A 22,584-nucleotide genomic window follows, 5' to 3' on the forward strand; every position below is an offset into this window, starting at 1 on the left:
ATTCTATAAAATTCATCAAAGTCCAATGGAGCAACCACACCGAAGATGAGCCAACTTGGGAGCGTGAGGATAAAATCCGCTCCGAGTATCCTGAGCTTTTTGAGAGCTTGTAAGTATTGTGTAAATTATGCACAATTGGGACCTCTTGCATGTCTATGCTCATCACTATGTTGAATAAAAATATTGCATTAGGTTCCGTACTTCACTACGTGATATCTCTCACAGTGTGGTTCCTAGACTCATTGTTCTCTCCCCGACTCGTACTGAATCTCAGGACGAAATTCTTCTTAAGGTGGGGGGGGGGAGGTTTGTCACGTCCCAAATCCGTAATCACCTAATTAAGCATAATTATGCTTCTTAAGCATTATGTTTAAGTTTGTGTGACTTTGTTTTGTAACTCTAGAGCAATTCGTTTAAAGTCGTTCGGATAAGAGAAAGAAAATTGGGAGAGAAAAGAATAGAAATCGTATTGGAAATGCCTCCTTTCTCTAACATGTGGGCCCCACAAGTGGCCTCACCATCCCAACCACCAAATGGGGTAGCACCACCTGCTCTCCTCCCTCACTCCCAATGCCCTCACTTGAGCAGCACAGCTACTGCAGCTCACTCAGCCCCCTCTCTCTCAAGCTCTCTCTCACTCCTCCCTCGAATCCGCACTCTAGAAGAGAAGCCAAGGTATGCATGTGGTACCATTGCGTTCTCTAGCTCATGAGCTACTCATCTAATCCATTTTTGTTTTTGTGGAAGAATCAAGTAGTTCTTGAAGTTCTTGAGCTTTTTAGAGCAAAAATGGAGTTTTGGTTGAAAATGAGCTCTAGAGTCATGTTGCTAGTTGATGAGTGAGTTCCAGGACCCTTGGACTATCCCTAACATGTTCCATTTAGGCTTGGAAAAGATCGCAACTCGAATCGATAAAAAATCCACTCGAGAGCAGTTTTCTGGGCTGACCCGGATATTCCGGCCTCACCCGGATACTCCGAGTTCAGCAGAAATTGTCCGTCGAATTGTATTCAAAATTGTTTAGGGTTTAGGGTGTGAGATTGGTTTAGAATCCTTTGGATGGGGCATATGCACGTTTGTGTAGCACAAATTTGTTAATTGAGTCGAATCACCTGAGGGAAAAGTTGTGAAGAACCCAAGTCTGTATCACCCGGATAATTCGGGTAAGCCTGGAGACTCCGGGTAGTTGCGTTATCGAATAACCAAGAGCCTCTTCCGGCGCCTCGCTCAGAGTGTCCAGCACATCCCGGATAGTCCGGACCAACCCGAAGGTTTCGGGTTAAGTTAGACTAGTGGCTAACCATGAGCCTTCCCCAAAGGATGGCCCAGAGGCTCCAGAACCCGGATATTCTGAATTCACCTGGATACTCCGAACCAGTCAAGCAAAAAGGCAGTAACCGAGCGCCTGTTCCGGAGGTTCACTCGGAAGGTTCGAACCTGGATACTCCGAACCAACCCGGATACTCCAGATGGCTGTTATTTTTCAGATTTCGTTTAGATTGTTTAGAGTTGCATTGATTCGCATGTCTTATACTTCCAGCATGTTTTTGAGCATTGTGGCATACCTTGTTGCATTCATTCGTGCTCATCATTGCACACTTTCTTGTTTAGTGAACAAGGAGCCGGAGTGTGGCGCGGTTGCAGTTGAAGACGACTCCAATCTTCCATATTTCTGCGAGTATTGTGTGGGTAATTATAGGCAACCACCTGAGCAGCAAGGCAAACAACTAAGCGTATTGCACCTTTGTTCAATTGAATGAAGTTTAAAAATAATAAATTATTCTTATGTATATTGCATGATTAGCGAGTCGGTGTCGGGTATAAATGGGTAGATCCTATGTTGGTTGCATTTTCTCTACCTTGAGATATTGTTTACCCGCACCCTTGTAGCCTTGAGAGTATGTTGTCATCTAAGTACATTTTCGAACTTAAATGCTTAGCAATGCATAGGTCATTGGTAGAAGTTGAGCGGTGGAATGTTCCATCGTTCGTGAGCGATAGGTTTAATTGTTGATCACAATGTTGGATATGGGTTGATGTTGGTTGTATGAGTGGTGAGTATGGGACAGGATGTGAGCGGTGCTAGGAGGTGTTTATCCTACCCAAATGTGGAGTTCCCCTGGGTAGGTCGGGAGAGGAAACCGGATACTGTAGACCGTTTGCTTCGTTTAAGCACTAATCATCGGTGTAGTTTGCTTCGAAATGTCGTGCTCTCTGTCATGAGCATGCTTCTGTCCATCTGCATCAGTTGTAGAGTTTTCACTTGTGGTTGATGGTTGGATATGTGGGACATGGTTGAGTTGGTCTTCGTTACATGTATGTTCATAATGGTTCCTTTATTTATGTTCAGTTGGTTATGGCAGGTTAGAGTTATGTTGTTGTTGGTTAAGTTTGTTGCTCACACATATATGTCTAGGTTGCTTACCGCTTATGTTTAACTTAACCTTGTGACTTTTCCTTGCTAATGGCTCAATGCAGAATCCTTGGAGTCGAGCTATGTATTTGTGCTCTATATGGTTTGTCTTGCGAGTACCTTCATACTCATGCCTACATTTTCAGGTGCTACCAGTGAGGAAGAGCTGGTGTTTGGCTACTTCGTCCCTGCCGATCAGGGTGGCGGGCAAGAGTAGTGCATCCTACTCTCGGAGGCCATGCTTTTGGAGTGGAGCCTAAGGGCATGTGGCTCCACTCTCCTTTGTTGTATAGGTTTATGTTTTCGCTGCGTAGTTATTGTTACCTTTTGTTGTAAATTGTTGGAAATGACTGCATGCTTAAGAACTTGTAATAGAAATGTTAATTACTCGGTCTTTCTTAAGCTATGTTGTGATGCTAATTGTTGGAAGGCATGTGTTTCAATCTTAGGCACAAAACAAGTGCTAGGACTACTGGGATGATATTCTGTTTAATCATCGAGGTTGTGATTATAAATAATGATCCTCTTGGTGATTAATTAGAATATTATTTGGACGGTTCCCCACACCATGGAAGTGGACCAGGGATTTCGCCTGCTCGGCGAGGCATCTCTGGTCGCGTACATCGAGCATCACGGGGGCAGAGCGCGAGGGGCTCTAGCGAGCTTGAGCAATAGTGGGTGCTGGAAAGCTTGAGCAGTTCCGACTCCATCATCATCAAGGAGGTCGGCGACGGAACGTCAACTTCGTCTAGATAATGCTCTCCGACACCATCGTGGTCAACTCTATGGCTCCTTTGAGCGGCGTGTGGTCTCTCTTCTCTCTCAGCTCGCTCATCTCGGTCAGGAAGGAGGGTGCTGTGATGAGGAGCTCCTGGCTTGATGATCATTTATTGAATTGGTGTAATGACTCGACAAAATCGAGAGAAAAAAAATTTTCTTTTGGGCAAACAAAATCGGAAGGATGTTAATGGCGAGGTTCAAAAGGGGAAAGGCTTGCGGTGTATACCTAGGCACCCAGAGACGAGGAAGGGCATAGAGAACAACGAAATGCTTCGGGGAGTTGAAAATAAGCATAGATCCGGAGATTCCCAAATAGGTCAACCATTTGAACTGCTTGCTGAATCCATGAGCAGGCAAGAGACAACCTGGCGAACTAAAACATCTTAGTAGCCAAAGGAAAAGAAAGCAAAAGTGAAAGGGGTATTTCCATGGGTTTGCCTTGGTTTCGTGTTCATACTGTCGTATTGAATGATCCGGGTCGATTGCTTGCGGTGCATATAATGCACAGAGCTCTTGTTTCTAGGTGGGCTGGCTCGATGGCTTTATACGAATTAGCGATTTTTGATCTCTTTGATCCTGTTCTGGATCCAATGTGGAGACAAGGTATGTTCGTCATCCCCTTCATGACTTGTTTAGGAATAATCAATTCGTGGGGTGGTTGGAGTATTTCAGGAGGAACTATAATGAATCCGGGTATTAGTGGGAGCCATCGCATGAGGCAGTCGTTGGTGGCGAGCGTGGGCCACAGTAGAGAGGGGGAGTCCTTTTTTAGTACAAACTCATGCACGCCATCTACACACACAACCTACACGAGCGCATCGTGTTCACTCCTAAAATCCACAAACGCGGGCAGCTGGAGCTTGCCACTAAAGCTCCCACCAACGGACTCAAGCCCGGGTTGTATCGATATCAACTGAGAGCTTTAGCCACCCGGGCTATGAGCCGTTCGTGAGAGGGGGGAGTCTTGGTAGAGGCGAGTTGAGCCTGTGATGCTAGTCGAGATGGTGTCGTTTGTCCTTTTGTGAGGTCTGGAGTTGCACACTGTGTAGAATGTAGCCATGTGGCATAGGATACAAGGATGGGCCGTCAGCAACGAGGATAATGAATGCCCGCGAAGGACTGGCTGAAGATGGTTCTATAAGACAGGATACAAGGATAAGGCCAGTGTGGTCGTCCACTCATGTCATAGTTATTACGTGAAAAATAGATAAAAGAGACACAAAATTAGTAATGAGTCGTCATGGCTCGTCACTAACGATCTATTAGTGATGGATTGACTCGTCAATAATGTGCCGTCTGATTGAGACATAATATAGATCCGTTACTAATAAGTGGTCATTAGTGATGGGTTATAACATGATCCGTTCCTAATGATAATAATAATGAGTCATTGTTACCCATCACTAATGATCAACTCTGGTCACTAATGATAGTATTTACAATTTTTTTTATTTTCTTATTATTTTTTTCATCTCAGCAGTACTAGAACAGGAACCATTATACATTTGCTCAAGTTTGATGTAAAGGGTGGTGGCTATGGATATAAATGAGCGTTCTAAAAATGGTGCAAAAACTTTAGGGGGTATGAACTCAATCTTCCAAACCGAATTTGGCCTCGAAAAATTTGACCCGATATAGTGGGGAAAAACGGATGTAAATTTTTTTAGATGTCCATAGAGTATAAAACATTGAAATTGGAGTCCGTATGCAAAAGGTACGCTGGTTTTACCGAAGGTGAGAAAAAAAATAAGAGTCTGTATACAAAAATCATTAGCGATGGGTAAATATTATGACCCATCACTAATGTTTAGTCATAGTGACAGGTCACGATTATTACCTGTCACTAATAACCTTCGATAAAGAAGGTTAAAAAGATAAAATATTCGGTTTCCATCACAACTACATGAGCAATGAGGTGGTAAGAGCTACGCACGCGATGGGGAGGTTGTGAGTTTGATTCCTCCGGAACGTAGATTGAAAACACGCTATGAAAAATAGCATGGTCATGAGGCATATGCAGTGGGCCTGCCTAGGGATGGCTCGGGTGAATTTTTTTTTTAACTTTTTTGTGTCAAAAAATACGAAAAATTATTATCAGTCATTAGTGACGGATTAAAATTATAGTCCATCGCTAATGTTCAGTCATTAGTGATGGGTCACGGTTATGATCTATCACTAATCATCTCATTAGTGACATGTTCAGAGTGATGGGTGTGAAATCTGTCACTAAAGATAGTTATCACCTGTCACTAAAGATATTTTTTCTCGTAGTGAGTTGAAACCAAATCTCCTTGGTGGGTTTTGAACCAACCCCTCTTCTCATTCCCTCCAACCAAACAAGGTAAAAACCATCTTTGCCTCTCGATTTCCCATCTGTACCGGTCCTACTCCATGAACCAAACACCACCTTATTATATGACAGCCCTAGATATAAAATCTTGAGCTGTACACACAGTTGCTGGTAAAAGATTGATTGGCTTGCGATAAATGGAGGTGTATTCCTTTTTTTTTCTTTTTAGTTGTTATTGACTATTGGCAGTCTTATAATGCGTTTTGACCATTTTCTAATCTTTGAATAATATAATATGATGAATTTTTTAATGTCAATTATGATGATATAGTTTTCAAATGTCCAATCCAATCTTGATAGTTTTAAACATATCTATAGTTAAAATATCATAAACCACAAGGATTCTAAAGCTTCAAATAGAATGAACCAATGGAGCATTTCTGATGTAAAATGTATGTATCAAGGTGACATTTTGCAACTGCTTAGCATGTCCCATACTCCCATTGCAGCATAAAAGTCAATATATACCAGCTGAAAGAACAATATAGCTCCAGCTGATTGTCTTATTCAACTTCATCAAACATGCAAGCTATTAAGCAACAGATATTTTTGAATGCAAAATGCCTTCTGAAGAGAATATAACATGCAGATCTAATATCTAGCTATTGTGGAAGGGTGTGATTAGAGGGAGTTACATTAATCGGAGCAGTGCTATTGTTTGGTACTCACCTTACGTGCCATGGCAGTGTCTAGGTAGTGGTATGAAGGAAGTGGTATATATGAAGGTGACAGAATGGTTGAGAAGATATTTGGATTTTGGAGGACAAATATTTTTAACAAAGTTTGATAGTGTTGATGCTCAAACGTCACATGTATAGGTTATACAAATGACTAAATAAACCCTTGACTAAATCTACAGTACCACAAACGCCATTGACACACATATTATACACTACATCCTTAACACTCCCACTCCTTTCAAGAGGCGTACGGAATAGCAAGGAGTTTAAAGATAACGCTAAGGAAAATATAGAATCTAGGTCTTGAAATTATCATCATGGTGTGCAACTATTGAAATGTAAGTCAAGTAGTAGACAATTTCCTCTCACACCGATGTTAGCCATCAACAAATTGGTGCTGCCTTCAGAAACTGTTTCGGCTGTCTCTGGTATGATTATATTGAACAAATTGTGAATATTAGTGATCCATGCTCATGCATGACTTGAACCTATTCGAATTGTGATCTGCAATAGCACGTATGACAATATGTGATGTTGTTATTATTTCCTTCTGATAAGCCCTGTGGACTGGGGAAAATTGCAAAGCTCATCAATGCTGGAAAAATTGATTCCTCGAGCTGATCACAATGAAGACACTGAAGGTACTTAGATTTTTTTTAACATGTATAGTTTCTGTTGTTTTTTTTTTGTTTGATCACACGAACATCTGTATCCCTCATAGCCAGGATACAAATGTCATTGGGAAGCAAATAAAGGATGGAATTCGCTTAATGGGCCGTGGAGCAGAAGAAATCAAATGGCCAATTCACCTTGAGGTAAACATCATCTCCAGTTAAATAAATTAAAGTATTTGTATCTAATCAGGAGTGACATTTACTCTTATAGTTTCTTATTTACTTGCAAGCCATCTTGTCAGGAACGACATGCTTACCTTTAAAGAACGCCTGGCTCTTACCTAGAAAGATTATGTTCTGCGTCTTGCTGCATTTGATGACACAAGTTTGAAACATGAAATTGGACATCTATTGAGAAAAAAGAACTTTTTTTGGTTAAACTAATATTACTTTATTTCTCCACATGATCTACTAGCCTGTCCATAGCATGCAATCATGCTGAGTACAGATAATGGCTTTTTTCCTGAACCTAATTAGGGAATTCAATTTCCTTTCAATCCCGTCGACGTCCAGCATACCTTCTTGAAGTCCAAAATGAATCTTTGGCCTTTACCTACAATGATTGTTTTTATTCATTGCTGCATGCGACGGCACAAACTTAAAGCATGAACATGGACATTTATTCATTGCTGCATGCGACGGCAACCATGCCGTGTACAGATGATTTGATTTCTTTATCAATATCATTTGGCGTAAGACCAACTGATACAAAGTGGTCTTGAATGGGATGATGTAGGTGACTAAAAGAGCAACATGATGATTTTCCTTCAGTTGTCTCGATGGTGACTAGATTAAATCAGTCCTGAATATTGCTGATGTGGATAAGTTTGAACTTTAGTTCCCTAATTCGGCCCTTCATGTCCTTTTTGCGGTTGCTGGTGTTATTTTACATATTGGTTTCTGAATTCAGAAATCCGTTCTTAAACAGTACATGCACTGAAAATTGCAGGTATCAAGGGAGACAGCAAGGGCAAAAGCTGCCATCGAAGCAGCTGGTGGAACAGTAAGATTGGTGTATTACAATGGATTCCAGGCGCTCCTCAAGCCCGAGTGGATTGAGAAGAAGGGCCAACTGTTACCAAAAGCGACAAGGCCTCCGCCCAAGCAGCGAGACAAGGTTGATAGCATTGGCTGCCTGCCTGCACCAACAAAGCCACTTCCATTCACCCGGATGGACTGATGGGCATCTGAAGAGGATCCCGATCGATCCAGGTTAATATCTCTTGATAATGCCAGATGAATATATCCTGATAGTTGGCTGCCTAAATGACTGGGAACGAATTTTATTGTGGGATGCAGTGCAGTGTGAAGCACCATCCAAATTAACAGGTTCAATCATGAATCACTGACCCATGAATAAAAAAAGAAGACAAGCTAGTCAACATTTAAATCACGCATAGCATATTCTGCGCCAGCAACAAGTAGACCTGATCTTAGTTCTGCCCCCACTACTACAAAACAGGTCAACAGTGCCGGTTCCAAAACCTCATCAGTGCCGATTTTAGATCCGGCACTCCATAAGTGGTATCGATAGTCGGAGCCTAGTAGTGCCGGTTTTGGAACCGGCACTGATGAGGTTTTTCAGAAGAAAAAAAAAAGAAAAAAAGCAAGCAAATGAGTCGGTTCGATGCATTGAGCCAAGCCCGCTGCTGGCCCCACAAGACGGAGCTCATTGTCGCCGCTAGCCCCAGCGCTGCTGCTCGATCCCAGAAGAAGAAATCAATCAATGTCTCAGTTGGATCTCCACCCCGATTGACCAATAGATGATTGATTCGGACAACCAGAAGAATGAATCAATGTCTCGGCTGCAACCTAGATGAATAGAACAGAATAGAACATAAGAGATGATTAGAGCCAACACTTTGGAAATTGTTGGAGATCGGGGGAGCAAAGCCAAAGGGGTTGCTGAGCAGAGACTATCTGTGGTACCTTGACGTTTCTGCCCTGTATGATGAGGCGCACCAAGGAGAGGGGCCTGTCCCACACCATCCGCACAGACACGGACATGTCACTGCGATGGGGCGCCGCCGCCACGGGCTGGGTGGCGAGCACACGGCCTAGGAAGCCCGAGCGGAGCAGCGCCAAACCAGCAACACAGGGGAAGGAAGGCTTGGGAACGAGCTAGACACGGTGGTGATGGTGGCTGTGGCGGGTGATTGGGGATGCCGGAGAGAGAGGATAAGGTGGAGAGATTGAGTGGATGGGAGGGATCGAGCTGAATGCGTATTATCAGTCGCCGAGCGTGAGTGAACACGAGGCGGGTGAGCCAAAATCGGATTCAATCAAAATTTCAGGTCCAAACTTAGCTTCAGTGCCGGTTGGTATATGGAACCAGCACTTATAGTGACTATCAGTGCCGGTTCTTAGTGTCTCAGTTATTCTTCGCGCGTGAGAGTTTAACAACCGATATTGATATGTCCTCAGTCGCGATTTTCTCGTACAACCAATACTGATAGGGCGTTACTTATAGCATGTTCTGTAGTAGTGCCCATTTGCTGGATGCAAGATTAACATTATATTTTATTACAGCTTGTAAGCAAGATGAGAGCAGCAGCATCTGAATTCTGAGCATCCATCCATCCAACTAGAAATGGAGATTATATATTCCATTTCACTCAGAATTCTCGATGGATGGGATGGCACATCGCAAATACCCCGTCCTCTTGATGGAACGGAGGGTTTGCTAGGCCAGCTTGAAGGAATTTTATTGCAAAGCCAAAGCCAATGTGCAGCAGACATTACATTAAGCTGGCGAGCACTACTACAGTATGATACTGTACAGGCGGGTGGAAACGCCTTTTCACAGGTGTTTGGCACACCCGCCTGTGACAAAAGGCCTATGGAAATCAACGATTTTCACAGGCGCAAAAGTGAACACCTGTGGAAATCGATTTCCACAGGCGGTTCCTAATGTCAACCGCCTGTGGAAATCCATTTTCACAGGCGGGGTTCACATTAGCTGCCGCCTGTGATATAAAGATTTCCATAGGCGGTTCCGTATGAGAACTGCCTGTGGTATGTATTTATTTTTAAAAAAATAAATAGAATATATTTTATTCCATCCAGATTTCACACAGTTTCAATAACAATATGAATAACATCACATATTTCAGCATTTAACATAAGTACAACAATATTTACAAAACAATATTTACAACATCACAAGCCTATATAGCTAAGAGTCGCTGTCCCACACACAAAATCTCGGATGGCTAGCTAATTCGCCTCCGTGATCAAAGAATCTACCGTTCTTGTGGATGATTTCGTGCATAATAAACCGGCACATGTCACGTTGGACGTTTTGGATTTCTTTATCGGTGAGAGCTTGGTTGGCACATTGGATCATCCTTGCCTGGTTTGAAAACACACTAAAAAAGTTAAAACACTATTGACAACGGAAACATAACCAAATAAGAATGTGCAGGCGCAATGATGACTTACGTCCTCAGGGTTCGTTGTGTACCTCCCGTTTATCCTAAGAAATTCGCAAACATAGTATCCACAAAGAACGGTACTGAAACCTTGCTTGTGGCACTTAAAAAAACGCAACGTATTCGTTAGTTCAATAAAACTATTCGTCATTAATAGTGGAATACAAGAATTAGAAGTTGTGTTAGTACCGGAAAATGTGTACGGACTGTCATCGCATCCGGCCTGTCCGTATCGTGTATCCCACCTTTCATTACGTACCACTTGTAGGCCCTATTCGAATACCAACAAGTAATTATCAATTCATAAATAATGTATAAGAATTTTAAGTATGGGATATTTCCTTTACCTCTGTATAACATCAATGAAATCTTGGTAGGATTTTTGTTGGAAATCGGCAGAGTCAAGGACCACGAGTCTGCTCAACTTCGGCATCAGCATTATACAAATATAGTGATCGCTACATGAATACTTCTGTTAGATTCTTGATCGATCAACTAAGTTGAACACCTATGTTAGATTCATAACGTATCACACTTACTTACAGTTGTAGGGAGCGAAGATGCAGTCCTTGTCCTGCATTTCAAGCATAGCCCTTCCTACGTAGGTTGACATTTCGAGCCTTTTTGTTTTGGTTGCTTCTTTTATGACCCGTGCTTTATCCTTTTTACTCTTCCCCTTAATCCTAGGGTCATCAGTCCTTATGTTCACGATCATGTTTGGCTGGGAAATTCGTTGCGGATCAAGAAATCTGACAGGCCTCTTTAACTTATCCGCATCGTTAAATTGCATCCTACAGAACAAATCAATAGTCATTAGCTTCTATAACATATATTGGTACATATATGAACGTAGAGGTAGATTGTTGGCACTTATAGGCACCACACGCTTATGAGATTGACGTCAAGTTTGTCGAGGCGGAACACAGCGTGCATGTCCTTGAAATCCAACATGAGGTAGTTGTCTCCGCTTAGATAAACGTTAGCGGGGACAGAAGTAGTGATTATGGAGAGGCCCGCGCGACATGCCCTCATGTACCATTCGTGGAATTTCCTCATCTCCCACGGACCTTCCCGGAGTTGAAATGATGGCAGAAATGGCTTGCCATGCTCATATTTTTCGAGAACATCCAGTGTAGGCACGAAATCTATATGTGAGGTACTTAATGCTTTGACGATCTCTTTCGTGAGATTGCCCTTCGCTGGAGATTCCTGAGCGGATGATGCCTTTGGTTTTGACGAGGACAGAAGCCACCTCTTCATCAGATCAGGTAGCTCAATCTTCTCATATGGGGTAATCATTGTAGGAACTCTCCGATGCTCAGGTGATGGATGTGCAGGAGGCGGAGACGCCGGAGTCAGAGACGCTGGAGGCGGAGGTGCCTGAGTTGTAGACGGTGAAGCACGATGCAAAGTTGCCTGCGGCGGAGATACCGGGTGCGGGGGCGATGGTGCCTGAGGCGGAGAGGGTTGGCACGGGGGCTGAGGTGCCTGAGGCGGAGTGGGTTGGCTCTGGGGCTGAGGTGCCTGAGGCGGAGTGGGTTGGCTTTGGGGCAGCGGTGCCTGAGGCAGAGATGCAGAGCCCTGGGACAGGCAGGACGCTGGCGATTGTGACTTCTGACAGCTTACTATGATATCCCGTCTGGGCCACAAAATGAAGTTTCCAACAGCCTCATCGAGAATCTCAATACCCTCAGGTGCGCTGATTTTGAGCTTGTACTTCCTGAAAATCGGCTGCACCGAGTCCACTTGTACCTTGGCGTAACCGGCCGAAATATCTTGACTGTGAAACACACGGCCTGGAATGGCCTGGCTAGTGGCAGCCTCGATAGTGAAGTCTCCCTTGCCAACCGGAACATGAAGAATGCAAGGGGTAGCCTCTTTCATTTCATCCACAGGATATCTCTGGCTATCGAAATGTGTGGACCCAACGCTGCTCCGAAATCCTGGGCTGGTTGGTTGCTCTATCAGCATTAATGCCGCCCTTTCCTTCTCCTTTTTATTCCACATCTTCATGAATTTGACCTTAACCTGTTCTTGTATCTGTTCCTCTAGGGTCTTCTTATATCTATTTCGTGTCTTGTACTGGCCCGCATCGTTTGGGAACCCATGCTTCCAGCCCACTTTTGATCTGATGCCTTGAGTGCGACTCGGGTGTTCTTTGTTCCCCAGGGCCTTGGTAAGCAGGTCATTCTCCCTGTCAGGCTCTAGAGACCCTTCCTTAGCAAGCCCTTGGATGGTCTGGGTCACCTCCATGGTCTCGGGGCTATTGAAGGCTAAGTCCCCAGACTCGGTTCGTTGTGACCGAGCGTAGACCCAGTTCCTGCTTCGCTCGTCACAATTTTTAAAGGGTTGGGTTTCCCAACCCAGGCAGCCTCTTCTTCTTGCTTCCTCCACTCAGGAATTTTGGGGGCGTACCCAGATGTGCCCAGGTGATGGTGGTGCTTATTCTTCTTCGCAAGTTGCTTGAACGATTCACCCAGTTTGATGGCATCAGGTGTGGTCTTCTGCCTAACAAACTCTGCCCATTGCTCTGGTGTAATTTTTCCGTATTTATTAAAGGGTACCAAATTCTTCTTCACGAATTCCTTGTTGAGCTCACTCTTCCAAGCCCGGAAGTTTTTTCCCATAGTTTTCAATGCATTCTGTTTGGCTGCTTCCTCTGTTCCGGAGGGGAATCGGATGGTTCTCTGTAATGTTGCCCATAGGAAATCCTTCATCTCATCTGACACCAATCGCCAATCAGTTACAGTGATTGTGACGTACTCCTTGACAAGGAATCCGCAACCGTTGCGGAATTTGGCGCAGGACTCACGAGGTGCAATAGGCTCCCCTTTAACACCGACCTGTATTATTGTATAAATGCCGGACGGCAACTTGTTCCTGCTATGCTCGCCCCTTCTTCGTTTCAGCGTCGGCCCAGAGGGACCCGCAGTTTCAGGCACAGATGTAGCGGTGGGTTGTGGCGCAGATGATCGACGTGAAGATCTTTGCACCCTCACCCTCTAGAGAGAAAATAAATGAGAGTTGACATCAACAGAAGATATTCCTCCATTTAACAAGTATGAAATGCATTGACCCAACTAAATACCTCTTCGGCGGGATCGTACTTGTTGTCACTTTCCCGACGGCGGATCTCCCGCTCGCATGGAACAGGGCTCGGGCTGTGATACGAGCCCGAGCTTTTGCTGCTGTCGGAGGAGGACGGTTGGTGAGGGATTCGGTCCCTATCCAACCTCTGTGCCGGGGAGGCCTCTATTGCGAGCGTCCTCTGTGCCGGGGAGGCCTCTGTTGCAACATCCGACATCCTGCTTGCTTCTGGTTTCTTCGGGGTTACTGTCCTCTTCTGCCCCGTAGTACTGAATCGACCGCTGGATTATTGTTGTCTAGAAAAAGCTAACAAGTATGCTAGTGTGAAAAAAAAGGGGAATTTAGTAGTAGTGTAAAATGCAAAATGGAGTATCATAGAACACAAGAAAAGCATAGAAATTAGAGAGCAGAGAATGACAATATTGGATTATTCGAACGCCGTATGTGCTTGCATGCATGCATACCGTCCTATACAGTAAGTAGCTGTACCAGGGTCTAAGGCCCTCAAGAACTATATATATGCTTGTTAGCTCTGTTCTTAATGCCTGTGGTCCCTATGGAGTAAAATTTTGCATTGGATGCCATGAGCAATGTCAAAGTCTAGAAAGAACAAGTAAAGAATGAGGGTCTTCCTTCTGGTGATCACCATAGTGGTAGATTAAGCTTTTGAACAAGGATTTTCTCTATAACCCGGGAAAGGAAGCTTCTACGTGAAGTTTGCGAGACGGGTGGTGCCATTTATAGAAAAGATTGGCTACAATAGCACTTTATGCACTTAACTTTTGGCTATTCTACATGGGCAACAACTAGCCTGGGAAATGGGCTACCGAACTTAATTTGGTCTCTCTCTGTTGATCAAAACAACCAATCCTTGCTTTTCCTTGGCAAAACTTTCAGTAACTAATTAAATCACTGTTGTCTATATGTACCACACCATTACTATCTGCAAATTAAGATGTAACTAGCTTGCATGCACTCAATATATATAATGAAGAGTGGATGGTCTTGATAAGTAATCCTTCTAGCTTATATATGTATGCATCTTACTATTTTGATAAGAATTTCACTAAACCAGTAGTGTTCTAACTTGCTTGCAATTGCACTCTCACTCCTCTTAACCACAGGCCGTTAGCTCAAGAATCGGCCTAGAGGTCTCGAGAGTTGCTGAAAGATTAAGAGCATTATTGGTATGATAGTATAAGTTGATATATACAGGTATGTGTATAAGTTACATTGCCGCAAACATTTTTATATCTTTTACATTGCCATAAAAAGTCATTTATGATTTTCCTAGTTTGTTCATCGTACGTTAATTTCTATGGATATCAAGACGTAAATAGACCGGGTTGCAAAGGGCCAAAAAAGGGTTATCCAAAATTCCAATAAGCTAGAAACTAGAACCTAGCAGAGTTGAGTACTGCTGGTATGGATCATCTATATTATTAGAGATGCTCTAAGCGTGATACCATACCATTTTTAAAAAAAACTAAAGACTAGGGAACTGTCGGAGGATGAACTCCTGTCGCAGGGATCCCGAGAGACCCCTTTTTAATGATTCGGCCGGGGGGATGATCCTGAACGAGCTCGTCGGGGAAATAAATGGAAACGGAAATAAATGCAACGGCCGGTGGTGGGGGATGATCGACCTAGTGCAAAAAAGAGATAGATGCACCGGGGTTTAGACAGGTTCGGGCCGCACGGGGGCGTAACACCCTACTCCTGTGTGAGTGCAATATCTTTCCTTGAAGGGAATTCTTCAAGGATGTATCTGGTTACAAGGGTGTGTTGCCTACAGAGAGCTTGAGGCTCCCGTGTTCTAGCTCTGCTCGAGCTTGTGTCTTTCTCTTGCTAGACTTCGTGTGAACTTCTGCTTCTTCTATGTCTCGTGTTGTTTGAACTTGCCCTTTTCTATCCTGTTGTATCGCCTATCGTCCGTGATTTCTTGAACTTGCCCTTTTTCTATCGTCTGTCTATGTCTTGTGCTGTGTCTCGTCCCTCTTCATGTGTTCTCCATCCTTTCCTTTTATAGGCACGCGCCGACCTCGACTTATCCTGAATGGGAAAGAGGGGGCGCGAGTGCCAAGGCGCCACGGAGAAAGGTGTCATCATTCCGTCTTGGCGAAGTGACAGGGGCGGTGGAAAAATGCGGCGCGCATCCGACCACCCGCCACTGTGAACGTCCTCCGGTGCCATTAAGAGGGCCCACCGGGCAGCCATAGAGGCGCCCGGTGCGCCCACCCTGTCTTGTTCTTCTGTCAGGGCAGGGTGGCAGGCGGAGCGCTTCGATCCTGGCAACGTTATCCCGAGGCTCCCGGATGATATGGGATGGGACCCGTGCATTTAATGGACCCACGCCTCCTTGCCAAAGCATGGCAGGGTCTGACACTAGGGCGTGGGCAGCTAAGAATGTCAGGATGTCAGGATGTCAGGCCGCGCGTGCCTATTAAATGCGGCATTGGACTTTTGACTGGCTGACACCCCGCCGACGGGACCCTTCGGGTCGTCGGGCGATCTTGCGCGAACCTTCAGGGAACCAAGTGCTCGGGGGCTGCCACGTGCAGCCCCGAGCACTCTCTCCCGGGCACTCCTGTAAGACCTTCGGGGAACCGAGTCCTCGGGGGCTGCCACGTGCAGCCCCGAGCACCCTCTCCCGAGCACTTCGGTAGGACCTTCGGGGAACCGAGTCCTCGGGGGCTGCCACGTGCAGCCCCGAGCACTCTCTCCCGAGCACTTCGGTAGGGGCTTCGGGGAACCGAGTCCTTGGGGACTGCCACGTGCAGTCCCGAGCACTCTCTCCCGAGCACTTGGCTGTTTGGATCATCAGGGGACTACGGTACTCGGGGGTAAGTGGGAACCCTTCCGAGCACTTTCTTCCCGGTACTTGGACTCTGCGGGTCATCAGGAGACTGGGGTGCTCGGGAACCAGAGGCTGCGGCCCCGAGCACCTTCTACCGGAACTTAGGTTCTTCTCATCTTGCAGGGGGGACCTCGCGGGATGGTGACACGTGGCGGATGGCTGGCCTGGTCTCGGGACTAAGGGACCCCTGGTTCCTGATACACCGACAGTAGCCCCCGGGCCCATTGGTAGGCGATGGCACGGAGACTGCGGATGGGCCCTTCGTCGCGGCCGAGGCCGAGGCTGGTGTCGACGCCACATAGCAGGCTTTCGAGAGGTGGCCCTTGCGAACCCAGACCTTAGGCACGACCCAGCGAGAAAACGAGTGGACGCGTGTCCACACAACTTCCGAAGGGTATGACGACCGTACGGGCGGGACGCGCGGCCACCGCGCAGATCGAGGAAAATACGCCTGGCAGCCGCTGATGCCGCACAATCGGCGGGAGATTCGCCTGGCGGTTGTGTCGATCGAGGCGACGCTTCGCCGAGCGAACCGTTGGGCGGCAATTTTGGAACTTTGAGATATAAAAGGGGGAAGGGATCGGTCCGTCCCCCTCTTTACGCCTTCTTGCACTTCTGCTCTTGCTTTCTTCGTGCTCCGAAGCCCGTAGGAAATTCTCAGGCGACCGGAGCACTCTTCCTTCCCTTCCTCCACCACCAAAACACCTCCATTCTTGCCGAGATGACGAGGGTCGGAGGAGGCCGCCGGGACAAGGCTTCGGACAACATCTTGCCGGAGTCTCGTCTGAGGAACGAGGAGGCGGCAGACAAGATCAGGAAACTGCTGGTGCCCGAGGGGCAAGCGGGAGCTGTGGTGGTGATGCCGGCGAGCCTGACGCCGGCGACGACCGTCCCCTGGCGGATCGTCCTCTTCACATCTTTCGTGGCGGCGGGGTTGGTGCCGCCGTTCTCCACCTTCTTCTTGCAAGTGGTGGAGACCTACGGCATCCAATTGGTGCACCTGAGTCCCAACTCCGTCGTGGTGTTGGCGATCTTCGCGCACCTCTGCGAGATGTTCGTGGGGGTGGCGCCTTCGGCGATGCTGCTTTGCCATTTCTTCGTCTTTCGGCCGGTGGGGAAGAAGAGGGGGCACTCCACGGCGGACGTCATGGGGTGCTGCAACCTTCGGCTTCGGGACGGCCTGGGGGATCATTACATTCCCCAGGTGCTGCGCAGCAAGTGGGAGGAGTGGCGACGGGACTGGTTCTTCGTCGACGTTGACCCCCACGAGCGCCTCGAACTGCCAGAGGCGGCGGCGGAACCTCGAAGGTCGACGTGGGAGGCGCCGCCACCAGAAGACGCGAGGCTGAAGCCGGTGCTGGAGCGCATCCAGGAGCTGCGCGAGTCCGGGCTGACTTCCATCATGGTGGTGGTGGACTTCCTGCGCCGTCGGCTGGCGCCTCTGCGAGAGCGGGCCTGGCCGAGTTGGTTCTACATCGGGCCGGAGGACATCACCAGGACCCAGATCGGCGCAAGCTGGGATCTGGGCCCGGCGGAGCTGCGGGGCATGACGCGGGTGATCACCGGAGTGGAGGACATGGGCCGGGTGGAACTCCCGTGGCCGGAGATGGCGCTCTGCGCCAATCCCGACCGGGTGGCAATCATGGCGCGGCTGCTGGAGTTCGACGCCCAGGGGCCCATAGATCGGCCGAGGAGCCGGAGCCCCAAGGCCTCCAAACTCCCCGGATTGGAGGAGCTGCTCGGCGAGGAGGCCACAAACAGCTCGGCGCGGGCTGGCGAAGGGGCCGCCGCAGGCAGCAACCGCCGCGCCAGAGAGGAGGGCGCCTCCGATATTACCGTGGAGGTGGCGCCGGGGGACCGGGGAAAGCGTCCCCGGGCCCTTATCCTGGTGCCGGATTCTCCGCCGTCGCCGTCGGCAGCGGCGGCATTTCCGGTGCTGGAGCCACGACTGGTGCGGATGGGGCCTACACCGACGCCTGAGACTCGCGCAGCGGCCCCGCCTAGCCCCCAGCGGAAGAGGCGGCGGGAGGAATCCGGGCCGGCACCGCCGGACCTGGACTTCAGGCTTCCAGTGGCCAAGTGGCAGTACCAGTGAGTTTCTTTCCTTGCTCTTTCTTGGGCGTTCCTTGCCCGAACTGAGCTTTGACATTGATCTTCATCTTTCTCCCGTAGGCCGGCCGCGGGCACCACCGCGACTGAAGGGGCACGGGTGCCGAGGCTAGAGCTGGGCCCGCCGGCCGCATCGACGCAGGCGGGCGCAGGGACGGCGGAGGCGCCAATAGTCATGGCGGCCACTGGGAGAGAGGCGGAGGCGGCGGCCGAGACGAGGATAGAGCAGCCGTCCGAATCCTCGGCGCCGACAGAACCTACCCCGGGTGTGCAGAGCCCGGGGCGGACGACGGTGGAGGTGGAAGTCTTGCCGGGGCTGGCGGACGTGGCGGCCGATGCGGGAACGCGGCCGCCGTCCGAGTCTTCGGCGTCGGCGGAGCCTACCCCAGGCAGGCAGAGCCCGGGGCGGATGGTGGTGCGGGGCCCTGCGGAGAGCTCAGACCCCCCAGAGGCAATCTGCGGGGAGGCCTGGGCCCCACCGGCGCCCGACCAGCCCGCCGACCCCTTCCTGGCCGCCATCGAAGGCGTCCAAGTGGCGGTCGGGCGGCTGGGCGCGGCGGTGAATGCCAAGGAGGAGGGCTTGAGGCCGAGCGCGCCCGCCTGGCTTCGGAGAAGGCGCAGCTGGCGGGCACCCAGGAGGAGGCCCGCACGGCGGCCACGCGGGAACAGAGGCTCCTAGAAGACACCTGCGCGGAGGTCGCGCGGGAGCAGGAAATTTTGAAGGCCGTGCGGGCAAAAGCCGCGCGGGAACGAGAAGACGCCGACCGCCTGGCTGAGGTGTCGAGGCAGCAAGCTGCCGAGGCCCTTGCCAGGATGGGGCAGGCACAGGAGAGGGAGGCGGCAGTCGCAGCTCGAGAGCAGGCGGCGGAGGAGCTGCGAGCCGAGCTGACCCACCGGGAGGGCACGGCCGAGAAGACGCGCGCCGACCTCCAACGTTGGGAAGACGACCTCCAAAAAATCAGAGAAGGCATCTGCTGCTGGGAGGAGGACATCTCCCTTCGGGAGGTGGACAATGAGTTGTCAGCGGCAGACCTTGGTGCCCGGGAGGATTCGGTGGCCCAACAGGAGGACGCGCTGGCCCGACGGGAGGGCGAGCTGAGTCGCCGAGAAGGTGAACTGAGTCGTCGAGAGGGCGAGGCTGCTGCGGCGGCAGCGGCCGCTGCTACCAGGGCGGAGGAGAACGCGAAGGATGAGGCGGAATTGACCACCCGTGAACGCGCCTTGTCCGAGATGGTGGCCAAGATGAAGCAGGCTGCCAGCCCCGCAGCCGTTGGCGGTTCTTCTGGTCCGGCCGGGGACCAGGGACTTGAGGCGCAGCTACGGGCTGCCAAAGAGAAGCTTGAGACCGCTTTTGTCTCGCGGGTCAACCTACAGCATATGCTGGAGGATATACTCCGGCGGATGCGGTGGGCCGTGGAGAAGGGCGGTCTCGGGCGGCTCGTTGAAGACCAGAAAAGTGAGAGCCCTGCACGACAAGTGCTGGGGCTCCAGCAGGTTTGCGAGCGCCTTGAGGCCCTGCCTTGGGCTGTCCAAGAACTTGCTGCCCGGGAGGGACGTGGCTTGGCACATGCAGTGGCTGAGCACGTCCTGGCCTGCTACCGAAGTAGGGACCCGAACTTCCCGCTGGAGCCGGCGCGGGAGGGAGTGGTCGAAGCTAAGGGAGAGGCTGCCCGGGAGGCGGTCCGGAGTACCGCCGCCGTGGTGGCGGCCGGCTTCAGGCGGGAGGTGCCGTCGCCGCCAGCCCCCGGGGACGACTCAGCTGCCGCCTCCGCCGCCGACTAGATCTTTTGTAGTTGTTTCTTTCTTTTGTTGTCTTGATGAATGTAAATATTGGAGTTATCCCTCAGAAACGCTTTGTATGTGCCTTTTGAATATAGTGGCAGCTTTTCTTTGGGCTCGCAACTCCAGTTTCTTGAGTGCTTGATGTTCCTTCTGATATTTTGCCTTGAAGTCCCGGGGAGTACTCAGTCGGACCGTTTCCGACCTTCCCATCCCCGAGAACGAAGTTGTCCCGATTGCTGTTTGTTGGCGCAATCAGCCCTCGAGCTCTCGCGAGTCCGCATCATCTAAGTTAAAAAACAAAGACACGAACTTCCTTGCCCGGGAGATAGATTGTTCCAGCACGGAACACGCCGTGCCCGGTGAACACTTTTTCACTTCGCGACCACTCAGTTAGTAGACGGGAGACGCGTGCGGGCGAAAATGTGACCAAGAGTCCTTGTGGTCCGGTGGTGCCCGGGCTTAAGATGGACCGGACCGAGCACTGACAACCCGCCCCCGAGGCCTGAGCTCCGGACTACTCGAGCAGCTCGAGCGATAGGATTACCCAGGGCACCCAAGGACTCGGTAGTGCTCGGGGTCCTTAAAAGCAGACCGAACACCACGACCACCACGAAGGGCTTCGGTCAGACATTACCGTACGCGCGGTAATCCTTTCTACAAACCGCTCTGTCGATCCAGGAAAAAGTAGACACGCGGTAGGGTTTTGTGCGCGAGGAGATCATCTCGCCGAACAGATTAAAGTGCGAGAGCCCCCGAGGATGACTCGGGAACATAAATTTATTGAGAGCAGACTTGTCTGAATATAACCACTCACCGAACAGCTGTCGGCTTTCCGGCCAACCGATCCAGGAGGGGTGTGCTTCCGAGCTCGGGGTGCTCGGGGACTTGGTTCTTTCAGCGGAGCGCCCGAGCGCCCAGAGGCACACGAGGCTCCCGGGGTCGGGTGATCTCGACCACTCATGCCTAAGTGGTAGGACCACCCGAGGACCCTTGGGGCCGACCAGAGATCGGGGCATCGAAGCCCTCGCGATCGAGCTGCTCTTGATTGTCGGCCTGTGACTTAAGAGAGAATATAGAATTTCTTTGCCTGGTGCGCTCTGTTAGTGCGGTACTTGTTATAGTCTGCTCTCGTTTTCGACCCGAGACCTCTTGAATACCCAAATCGGTGGACAACAGCGGACAGAGGCATAACCCAGAGGTCCTATGGTTCGGTGGCGCCCGGGTATGACAGACCAGACCGAGCACCGACAGCCCGCTCCGGGGGCCTGAGCTCCGGACTACTCCAGCAGCTCGAGCGATAGGATTACCCAGAGTGCCCCGGAACTCGGTAGTGCCCGGGAGCCTGCCACGACACCGAACACCACAGCCTACCATGCCGAACATAAGTCAGCGGCAACTGCCCGCATGCATACCGATTGAGATTCTTTTATCAACGGGGAAAATGAGAGAGCAAACTTTTTCTCGCACAACCGAGCACCTCACCATACAGATTAAACATACGGAATCCAGAAAAATAATTCGACATAGCGATTGCCTATTGAAATGTTGAATGTGCAATGTTTACAAGGTTGGGCGACGGCGACTTACCCAATGGGTGGAGCCCTCGGTCTGCTTGGGCGGGGGGAAGCCCCCGGCCTGGTTGACCTGAGCCACGAGCACGACCATCTACGGGTAGAACCTTCGGAGATGCTCGATGTTCCACGGGTTCAGGAGTGGCTGCCCTTCCTCTGTCGCCAACCTGAAAGAACCTGCTCGCGGGACCGCGATCACGGTGAAGGGACCTTCCCACATAGGGGACAGCTTATTCATTCCTTCGCGCGATTGGACGCGTCGGAGAACTAGGTCCTCCACCTCGAGAGATCAGGCCCAGACATGGCGCAGATGATAACGCCGCAGACTCTGCTGGTACCGAGCCGCCCGGACGGCGGCGCGCCGCCGGCGCTCTTCCAGGTAGTCCACGTCGTCGCGCCTTTGCTGCTTCTGCTCACCCTCAGAATACGCATGCACCCGAGGGGAGCCTAGAGTGAGCTCGGAGGGGAGGACCGTCTCGGCGCCGTAGACGAGGAAGAATGGAGTCTCCCCGGTGGCGCGGCTTGGCGTAGTCCAATTAGCCCATAGCACGGCTGGCAGCTCGTCCACCCATCCCTTCCCGTGCTTGGCGAGCACGTTATAGGTCCGGGTTTTGAGGCCCTTCAGTATCTCTGCGTTGGCGCGCTCGACCTGCCCGTTACTCCAAGGATGAGCGATGGAGGCGAAGCAGAGCTTGATGCCGAGGTCTTCGCAGTAGTCCCCGAACAGGGCACTCGTGAACTGGGTGCCGTTGTTGGTGATGATCCGGTTCAGGACGCCAAAGCGGCTGGTGATGCCGCGGATAAACTGGAGCGCCGTGTTTTTGGTCACCTTGATGACCGGGACCGCCTC

General features: G+C 49.9%; 1 protein-coding gene across 1 annotated transcript; it reads left to right on the forward strand.

Moving 5' to 3' along the window:
• The first annotated feature begins 6,849 nt into the window (after positions 1-6,849).
• Positions 6,850-8,077, forward strand: LOC133931288 (large ribosomal subunit protein uL15m-like). Its single transcript, XM_062378147.1, has 3 exons — positions 6,850-6,864; positions 6,949-7,038; positions 7,847-8,077. Exons 1-3 carry the CDS (start codon positions 6,850-6,852, stop codon positions 8,075-8,077), a joined length of 336 nt encoding a protein of 111 aa, XP_062234131.1.
• Positions 8,078-22,584: the final 14,507 nt, after the last annotated feature.

The sequence above is a fragment of the Phragmites australis genome, chromosome 1 (assembly GCF_958298935.1).
Source record: "Phragmites australis chromosome 1, lpPhrAust1.1, whole genome shotgun sequence".
Lineage (NCBI taxonomy): Eukaryota > Viridiplantae > Streptophyta > Magnoliopsida > Poales > Poaceae > Phragmites > Phragmites australis.